This window comes from Oncorhynchus gorbuscha, linkage group LG08 (assembly GCF_021184085.1).
Source record: "Oncorhynchus gorbuscha isolate QuinsamMale2020 ecotype Even-year linkage group LG08, OgorEven_v1.0, whole genome shotgun sequence".
NCBI lineage: Eukaryota > Metazoa > Chordata > Actinopteri > Salmoniformes > Salmonidae > Oncorhynchus > Oncorhynchus gorbuscha.
The window spans coordinates 71,864,261-71,874,246 of record NC_060180.1 but is presented as its reverse complement, the minus strand read 5'-3'; the positions used below and the strand labels follow the sequence as shown (position 1 = coordinate 71,874,246).

The following is a 9,986-nucleotide window of genomic DNA, read 5'->3' as shown; positions in this document are numbered from 1 at the left end:
GGATTGGACTGGCTGGCGTAAAGAACTGGATTGGACTGGCTGGCGTAAAGAACTGGATTGGACTGGCTGGCGTAAAGAACTGGATTGGACTGGCTGGCATAAAGAACTGGATTGGACTAGCTGGCGTAAAGAACTGGATTGGACTTGCTGGCGTAAAGAACTGGATTGGACTGACTTCAGAACTGTATTGGACTAGGTATTGTAAAGAACTGGATTGGACTAGGTAAAGAACTGGATTGGACTAGGTAAATAATTGGATTGGACTAGCTGGAGTAAAGAACTGGATTGGATTTAGTAAAGAATTGGATTGGACTAGATTAAGAACTGGATTGGACTAGCTGGTGTAAAGAACTGGATTGGACTTAGTAAAGAACTGGATTGGACTTCATAAAGAACTGGATTGGACTTCGTAAAGAACTGGATTGGACTTCATAAAGAACTGGATTGGACTAGATCTAGTATAGGCTTCACCATGTTCTTTTCACCAGTTTGTTACAGATCAAAACAAGACCACCAGATCAATGCAGATGAAGGAGAGGAGACGAGGAGAGAAAGCCACTATCGAGATGCAGCCAAAGAACTGCACCATATCTGGAATGTGCTTTTATCCTTATTGGCCAGTTGGCGGCAGTGTTGTGCAGCTTACATTCGAGACTGGGGAACCAATTCCAATGTGGGCCCCACTCAGGCATCAGATACAAAATTTACTTACTCTCATTTATATACCCTTTTCTCACTGTGCATTATGACGTCAGTTTTAATCCTACTGCAATGTGGGCTCCAACAAGATATGCGATAGGAGTACAGATCCATGGAAATGTGGTGAGGTCTGGTGGTAGTGCTGCCGCCCGCAGACCACATTGCCCCACCACTCCCTTCCTGTGCTATATCCCTCTGATCTCCCATCCCCAACCAGTATTTATCAACAAAACTTTAACATAGCAGATTCCAGGATGTGAAACCCTAGAATAAGTTGAGCGAACCTTTTTCCTGCATGTTGGGAAAACACATCTAGTGAGTGATTTAACCTGGAAAGGAATGACACCAGTTCTCACTGCAATGCAATATATTTCGTATTAATTTATTTTATATTTAACATTTATTTAACTAGGCAAGTCAGTTAATATCTTGTTAAGAGTTAGTATATTGGTTAATACGTTTGGAGAACAAGTATTTTTACTCTACCATCATCGTGGCACAAATGTGAAACCATTTGAATCTAGCAGCAGCAGTCTGTAACCTACATCATTTAGACCAGACCAGGTAGTCTAGCAGCAACAGACTGTAACCAGGGGTTGGGTAGGTTACTTTCTAAATGTAATCTGTTACACTACATGGCCAAAATTACTGTACCTGTTCAAAATTGTTATCAGTAACATACCCTTTGGATTACCCAAACTCATTAACGTAATCTGAATGATTTCAGTTACTTTCCTCTTAAGAGGCATTAGAAGACAACAACAACAACAAAAAGGATTTGTCAAACACATTGGTGAGTCGTCATAGTGGTCTTGTGGTCAAAACTCACTCAAGTGGAACAAACTTAAACTTGAGCCTTGTTTTCTTTGTTTTCTTTATGCTGAATTGAATGTCATTGAGGAAACAGAAAGGTCTCAATGTATTTTTTTGCAAAACATAATTTCTGAATTTAAATTCATCTCGTTTTTCCAAAAGTATCTTTAATTCGATTACAATATTTTTGCTGATAACATAACTTGTTACAGGTACAGTTTTTTGGAGGGGTAATGAGATTACACATAACTGACTACTGTAATCTGTTACTCCCCAATCCTGTCTGTAACCTACATCATTTGGACCGGACCACTGAAAGTGTAGGTAAACAAGGGAGAACCATACAGACTCAAACAATATGTCCGCCACTGTCGTTCATTCCAGAATATCAGTCTCGTAGGTCAGTAGTTGGTAGTACGTCAGATTAGGGAAAGACGTTTCTTGGTCTTCGGCACTACCATCCGTTGATGCTGTCTCAACGATGTCCAGGGTCTCCTTAAACCCAGATTGGGTATCATACCTGAAAAACGATGGGAAAAATATGAAAATACTCCAAAGACAAGGCATTGGAAAATGTAGTGTAAGAAAGTTGCAGGCATGTTGATGGCTGGTGACTTGTTCTATGTGAGACAAAGAAACAGAAAATATAGTTTTTTTTAAGATAAAAAGGGAAAAATAGACTGAAAAATGATATTGCGTTTTTTTTTCTCCCCCTTCTTCATTCGTCCACTGTTGATACAGTCCCGAAATGTTTTGCATGTCAGCAGTCAAGTTTTCAAGATATTGGACTTTAAAGAAGCAAAGTGTCACCTGCCACATCATCATGATAATGAAAAATGCAGTGCAATCTGCCTTTAATTAAAGGGGAAGTTCGTTTCTTTCCGACTATGGATGAACCGCCTGACTGTCACGGCTTCAATAAGTAGTGAGTGCAGGAGTCAGGCGCAGAGAGCAGGGTAACATCAAAAGATGTGGATCTTTAATATTCCATCAAAACCAGAGAGACGGTCACGCCACACACACAAGGGCACGTAAAGTCCCAGTCCAACCAAACAGGACGAAACTGATCGGAAAAATGAAACCACAAGAATAATTAATCACCACAAACAGAAAAATAAGCACAAAACCCGGCGGGCCTACTGGGTTTAAATAGCCCACAACCAAACCTAAACACGAAACAGGTGCAACAAATCAGACACAACTAAAGGAAACAGAAAAGGGGATCAGTGGCAGCTAGTAGGCCGGCGATGATGACCGCCGCCTGAACAGGCACCATCTTCGGCGGGATCCGTGACACTGACAGTTGTAAAGTTATTTCAACAGTTTTTTTAGCAATGTCCAGCATCCCAAGACTAGAATATTTGAAGCAAAACAATGTTAAAGGAAACTGATAGACCCCGCTATCGGTGTACACATAAGCATGGGGAAAGACATGTGGAGCGAGGGAAAGTGGATGCTCTTTCCCCCATGCTTTTGGGTGTACCGCTACCCGAGTCCATCCATTCCCATTAGCATTGCTACATGCTCTGAAAATGCTAACCAGGAAATGCTGGACGTAATTAGCTAAATAATGACCCAGTGAGCTGAAGATGTTAAAACCCAAAAAGGATGACCTTTTCTACCAAAATAAATTTGCATTTTCAATGTCCTTTGCTCATAGAGCAACTGTCTAAATGAATTGAGTTAAAAAAAGATAACTTTATTTTTGTAATGTGGTCTGTGTGTAGCTTGTGTAGTGGAGTCAGGCGCAGGACAGCAGATATGAGTAAATAAACGTAATTTACTCAAAATAGACAAACACAATACAATAAAGCGAGCCCACACAACGGACCATATTACATACAAACAATTACTCACAAACAAACATGGGGGAACAGAGGGTTAAATAATGAACAAGTAATTGGGGAATTGAAACCAGGTGTGTCAGACAAAACAAATGGAAAATGAAAAGTGGATCGTTGAACGCCGCCCGAACAAGGAGAGGGACCGACTTCGGAGGAAGTCGTGACAATTTTAAGTTCAACGATCCACTTGAAAATACACAATGTGTATTTTCAATGTCTTTTGCTCAAACGGCAACTGTCTGGACGAATTGAGTCAAAAAAAGAGTAAACTTTATTTTAAGTGAATTAACTCTTTAAAAAGAACATAATATATGTATCATAATTTTCTAAACCACAACTAAGACTGTCATCACAATGGATAGTAGCATGAGGTACAATAAACATGAATGTCCACTAGGGAACATTTCAGAGTGATTTACACACTGTATGAAATAAAATGAGTAAGTTGAATGATGAAAGAAAGGACGTTGAAAGAAAACTCACCCAAAACCTGCAGACTCTGTACATGTGGACATTGACAGGGCTCTGTGTCTGACCTGTGGTGCACTGTAGTCATAAAAAATGGTCTCTGTGTTAGCCAGACAAAATCCATTGCACCTCATGATATCTGTAAAGCAAAAAGGCACAATATGTTTGTTAATATTCTGATAATGTACAATACTGGGTCATGTTCAGTAGGGTACACCGCAGCAAAGCACTTTGCAACAAACAACTAAAATCTTTGTTGTAGCATTTCCTGTGGCACCTCCTTCATTTTGAAAGGGTCTCTTCTGTTTTGTGTCTACTGAACAAGACCCAGGTGTTGTCACAGTAATGTTTTTGCGGAGGGGTGCACGAGTCACTCAGACCTGTGCCAAGTCCCCTCGCTCCGAGGATTAGCACATCCAAGTGCTCGGGGGGCTGCTTCATCGGAGGTTCACGCAAACCCCATTTCCTTCACTCCCTTAAGCATGCTAGCCAATAGCACGGTCCGTTTAGAATAACCAAGCGACTTAATGCTACGTATCCTAAATGAGAGGGCTACAAGAATCTCCGAACCTGGCCACCCTCTCTTAGAGTATCCTCCCGTAACCAACGACAGAGTGCACAGGAGCAAAGTTGGGCGCAGGCAGCCACAACATACCCCACGCCCAGGCAGACAACACATTTTCTCTAATCCCTCTCCGCATCCTGCTCTTCAGGTCCCAGCCGAGGTACCTGTATCCAGGAAAGGGAAGTAGCAATCGGTAATTCCAAGCTTTCTCAAGAATGCTTACACGTCTATCCAGAGAGTTTGTACGCAGTGCGTGGCAGTGCGCACACGGACTGGTTCAAGGGAGTGCCACCTGAGCGTGTTCCAAACCAAGACAAACTAGATGGTGAGTATCTTTCAGAGAAATGCTATAACTGTTTGATCTGGGGGCATGATCTCAACCCCGAACCCGGCTTAGTCATAACCGCTTCAGTTGTTTTCTTAGCCATCTTACACGTTGCACCATCAAATTGAAGAATAACTCATTGTTTGTGATTAGGAGTACAAGTACAACCTTCAGCACACAATGTCCAGGAGGTGAGTACGCTCTACCACTATGGGACAGTTTAGTTTGGCGCAACATAAGAAAGTCTCATTTTCCAGTTGTTTGTTTTCAGAAGCGTATATCATTCACACCTAGGTGAAGAGTGGAATAATTGAAGAATATTATTCTCTGCCTCACACGTATCACCTGTGCAAGGCGGGGCTTCCAGATAGACATGGATTTCATTGGCCTTGTCAGGCTTGATTGTAGATCTTTCAACTGAAGATGCGCGAGTGCAACTCCCCATAGTATGTTGTCAATTAAACAACACTGAACAAAGATATAAAATGCAAGATGTAAAGTGTTGGTTCCATGTTTTATGAGCTAAAAATAAAAAATCCCCTGAAAAGTTCCATATGCAGAAAAAGTTTATTTCTCTCAAATCTTGTGCACAAATTTGTTTACATCCTTGTTAAGTGAGCATTTTTACTTTGCCAAGATAATCCATCCACCTGACATTTGTAACATATCAAGAAGCTGATTAAACAGCATGATCATTACACAGGTGCACCTTGTACTGGGGACAATAAAAGGCCACTTTTAAAATGTACTGTTTTTCACACAACACAATGCCACGTCTCACGTTTTGAGGGAGCGTGCAATTGGAATTCTGACTGCAGGAATGACCACCAGAACTGTTGCCAGATGATTTAATGTTAATTTCTCTAACATAAGCTACAGCCAACGTTGTTTTAGAGAATTTACGTCCAACCTGGCTTCACAACCGCAGACTACGTGTAACCACGCCAGCTCAGGACCTCCACATCTTCACCAGCGGGATCGTCTGAGGAGGTGTGGGAGGGGGGCTGAGGAGTATTTCTATCTGTAATAAAGCCTATTTGTGGTTAAAAACTAATTCTGATTTGGCAGCCAGGCCCAGCCATTGGGTGGGCCTATGCCCTCCAAGGCCCACCTATGACTGCAACCCTGCCCAGTCATGTGAAATCCATAGATTGCATTTCTTTTAATTGACTGATTTCCTTTTTTGAACTTTAACTCAGTAAAATCTTTGAAATTGTTGCATGTCGCATTTACATTTTTGTTCAGTGCACTTGATGTTGCTTTAATTGGGCAGCACATTCGTTTGCCCTCCAGAAACTGGAATGTGGACTGTGAAATTAGCTAAACAATAAATCAGACACTTGTTTGCAGTAAAACATGGTCATTAAATAAATTGCTAGATACATTCAGACCTGATATTGTTACTGGACTCTGGTAGTATGGCTCCATGTTGTTGATGTTGTTTTCTCTTATCATCAGGTCCAGCGGAGATTGCTCAAAGAACGTGAGCACTGCTTCTGACCGTGAATACTGTAGACGAAAAGGTTGAAGATGAGAGTGGAACACAACTACCTTTGGGTGAATCTCAAAAGTATTTTCCTCGATTGCTTGTTTCCCTCTCTCCTCGTCACCTTCTCTACGGAAAGGAGGAGAGTGTTGGAAGAAAATAACCCAGGAGAAAATCTCCTCCAATGCTCACCTCGCTTCTCTCTGAAGTTTTGAGGAGGCGAGGAGAGAGGATGTAAGGAATCACCCCGACTAGGGGAAACATTTTCAGGGAATACAGCCCAAGTACATTGGGTGAACCTTCCAAGACTCAGAAATAAATTACTTCATAAGCCATATTATTCAACCTCAGAAGTATAAGATACAGCACCACTCAAAATTGTGGACACACCTACTCATGTATTTGTACTATTTTCTACATTGTAGAATAATGGTGAAGACATCAAAACTATGAAATAACACATACGGAATCATGTACTAACCAAAAAAGTGCTAAATGAATCTAAATATATTTGAGATTCTTCGAAGTAGCCACCCGTTTGCCTTGATGACAGCTTAGCGCACTCTTGGTATTCTCTCAACCAGCTTCACCTGGGAATGCTTTTCCAACTGTCTTGAAGGAGACACATAAATTGTCATTTGAGTCCACGCTGTATTATTTAATACCACGTCAACTAGTGGCCTGTTGAAATAGCCAGAGGGTTATTATGAAGAGTCATAACTGTATATCGATATGCATTGCTATATGTAAATAACTATAGGCCACTCTACCTTCATTGGCAAGGTAACGACCCTCCTGAGGAGTTTTTCCACCTCTTGCAATCGAATCTCAATATCATTGGCCTCTGCAGCGTCTCTTATTCGCACAAGTCCTGGTGGGGAAAAACCATAGACAGGAACTATTTCAATACAAGTCGTATTTTAAAGTATTTCAGAATATAAATACAGTCAAGATATTTTAAATACTGTATTTATACTGTAGACTATAGGTTTACAATTTGTATAGGCTTTCAATTATGCATTTGTAATATGTCTTTGCAAGATTTTGTCCACGTAAGAACGACATGTCATCTTGGTGTTTTTATATAAACTAGGTTTGTACACCTTCACAAGACAGTATCCATCAATGTAGGCTGTACTTTGAATTATTATTGTGGGCCTGTACATTTGAGGCTTATTTCCACGTGAAATGGTCTATTCAACTTTTCATCCACATAGGACATAGAATAATGTAGTTCTGATTCTGTGAGTTGTTTATCATGGGTCGTGTATTTATAACGGGCTACCTACCATCTAGGAGCGCTGACTGTGTAGGAGTTGCTCTATCCTCTGGGAAAGCATCCATGAGTCTCTTTAGAAGGCTTCCGAGATCGCGGTCCGTTCTGTGCAAATAGAGAACGCTCCTGTCCGATAACTCGGTCCGGACTTCAATGAATTCTTCCTCTCCGCGTTGACTAATTATTCGCTGTGTGCCAACAACCCAACAGTTTTGTACAAACATGTTCACGAGCGAAGTTCCCTCAAAAGCAAAACTTGCCATTTTCACTGCTTAATTCCCAGTCGATGACAGGCTATAATTGTTAGTTTGACTTCGGGAAATCTAAATACTTGCAATTTGATTCCTTTCCCCAATCTTCATCATGCATAGGCAAACGGTCGGCAAATGATTTTTTTTCTCTAACGTTTTCTGAAATATAAAGTGCCGTTTCGATTATCCTAAATGGCTTGTATGATGTCCAGTTGGATCAAAATTCCACAAGTACCATACCCGCTGATGGAAGCGACTCCTCTCTCACTGGCAGAAGTGACTTGAAGAAGGTTGCCAGGTTGGAAGTTTAGTTGATTATTTATGCTCTGCTCCCGCACACCACTTGATGCTTGGCAGCCGGGGATGCCCAAACCCCAAACTACACTAACGACGCAATATAGCATGACTACAAAACCAACTGCAACAGCAAGTTTTGCAAACCTAGAAAACAATTTAGAGCTAAAAAAGCCAGTGATTTCAAATAAATGTTGATGTACTGGAAATTAAATACCTGCCATTTAGTTGATGGTCCATTCAGGATAGTGGATGCTAGCGGAACTGGTGCTGTGTTTATTTTTAACAACAAAGGTGGGATAATCCATTCGGGGGGATTGAGAGGTGGGATTTGCTTCACAGCACGGTGTTTACTATGTCAATTGAGGCACAGGTCTTGTAGGCTAGGGTTAGCCTAGTACAGTATTTAAACAATAACCACGGTATGTTCAGTACACAGCACATCCAACCTGGGTTAAACCTTTTTATATATATATATATATTCAACTACAGTGAAGTTATAACAAATGTTTATTTAGAATGACAGTCTGGGAACAGTGGGTTAACTGCCTTGTTCAGGGTTAAAAGGACAGATTCTTACCTTGTCAGCTCAGGGATTTGATATAGCAACATGCTGGTTACTGGCCCAATGCTCTAACCACTAGGCCACCTGCCGAGTACCACTAAAGTAAGGGACTAGAAATAAAAAAGAAATAAAAAGTGCTATCTAGCCATATCTGGTGCAATTGCATGTTATTTATGGTCCCTGAAAGATAAACAAAACAACAACAAAAAACTACTTGCAATCTATCAACTACTTTGAGACTAAAGTGCCAGGTGGGCGTTGTTTGCAGGTGCGGATTGGCCATCTGGCAATTCTGGCAACTGCCAGATGGGCTGGACCATTTTTTTGTTGGGTGGGCTGGTCAAAATGGACATACACAAAAAAAAGGTTAAAAAAAAAAGAAGAAGTAAAACAATGAAAAAGATGACATGGCCGATGGTCCATTGGCCTGTTCATTGATCTGTTATTCTAGTCTATAATGATCCTTAGCTGATCAGTGGGCAACGCCGGCCTGGTTTTCAAGGTCACGCAAACTCACATTCAAAGTCATACGCGGAATCAGCAAAGAGTCCTGCTCTGACTCTCACTCTGTCATCAGTTAGCATCACGCATACAACTTCAACATAGCCTAATATACTGTACATGCAAAAAACTTATCTGAATCTTCCTGTGCTGAATAACAAAGATTTGAATTTCTACATGAATCCACACAGACAGACAACCATTCCCTGTGCTGTGCTGCTGCTGCTAAATAACAGTGGTTAAAGAGAATCTTATGGGGGGGGGGTACCAGCCACAGTCAGTCCCTCAAACCCACATTATTATGTAACACGACCAGCGTCCCCTTGGATACTAGCTCTAATGAGAGAGTGTGTTTGAATCGTTTCCAAATCATTCTGGCAATGTCAGCATTTCTCTCTGTTAGAAGAAGCACAGCAAACTATGGGGGAAATATTTGGTCCCCCGTGTTATTGGTTGTTTGCCATCGTATACCAACAGTATACTATAAAACTACAGAATGGTTTTGGGTACTGGTAAATCCTACCACTACTAGTACTACCACATTACCTGGTAAACTACTACTAGTACTACCACAGTGCCAAGTAAACTACTACTACTATTACTAGTACTACCACAGTACCTGATAAACTACTTCTAGTACTACCACAGTACCTGCTATACTACTACTAGTACTACCACAGTACCTGATAAACTACTACTAGTACTACCACAGTACCTGATAAAATACTACTAGTACTACTACTACTACCACATTACCTGGTAAACTACTACTAGGACTACCACAGTAACTGGTAAACTACTACTAGTACTACCACAGTACCTGGTAAACTACTACTACTACTAGTACTACCACAGTACCTGGTAAACTACTACTACTATTACTAGTTCTATCACAGTAC

The 9,986-nt window shown here is 41.0% G+C and overlaps 1 protein-coding gene across 2 annotated transcripts; it reads right to left on the bottom strand.

The window, feature by feature from the left end:
- On the bottom strand, positions 1–8,358 carry LOC124042163 (PX domain-containing protein 1-like). 2 transcript variants are annotated; one of them, XM_046360554.1, is made up of 5 exons: positions 8,239–8,358; positions 6,971–7,071; positions 6,106–6,223; positions 3,840–3,963; positions 1–2,032 (listed from the first exon to the last, which is right to left on the bottom strand). In XM_046360554.1, exons 1-5 carry the CDS (start codon positions 8,243–8,245, stop codon positions 1,888–1,890), a joined length of 495 nt encoding a protein of 164 aa, XP_046216510.1. In that variant the 5' UTR covers positions 8,246–8,358; the 3' UTR covers positions 1–1,887. The 2 variants fall into 2 exon arrangements, with proteins under 2 accessions (XP_046216510.1, XP_046216509.1); XM_046360553.1 differs by lacking the exon at positions 8,239–8,358 and adding an exon at positions 7,490–8,231 and having other exon boundaries at positions 5–2,032.
- Positions 8,359–9,986: the final 1,628 nt, after the last annotated feature.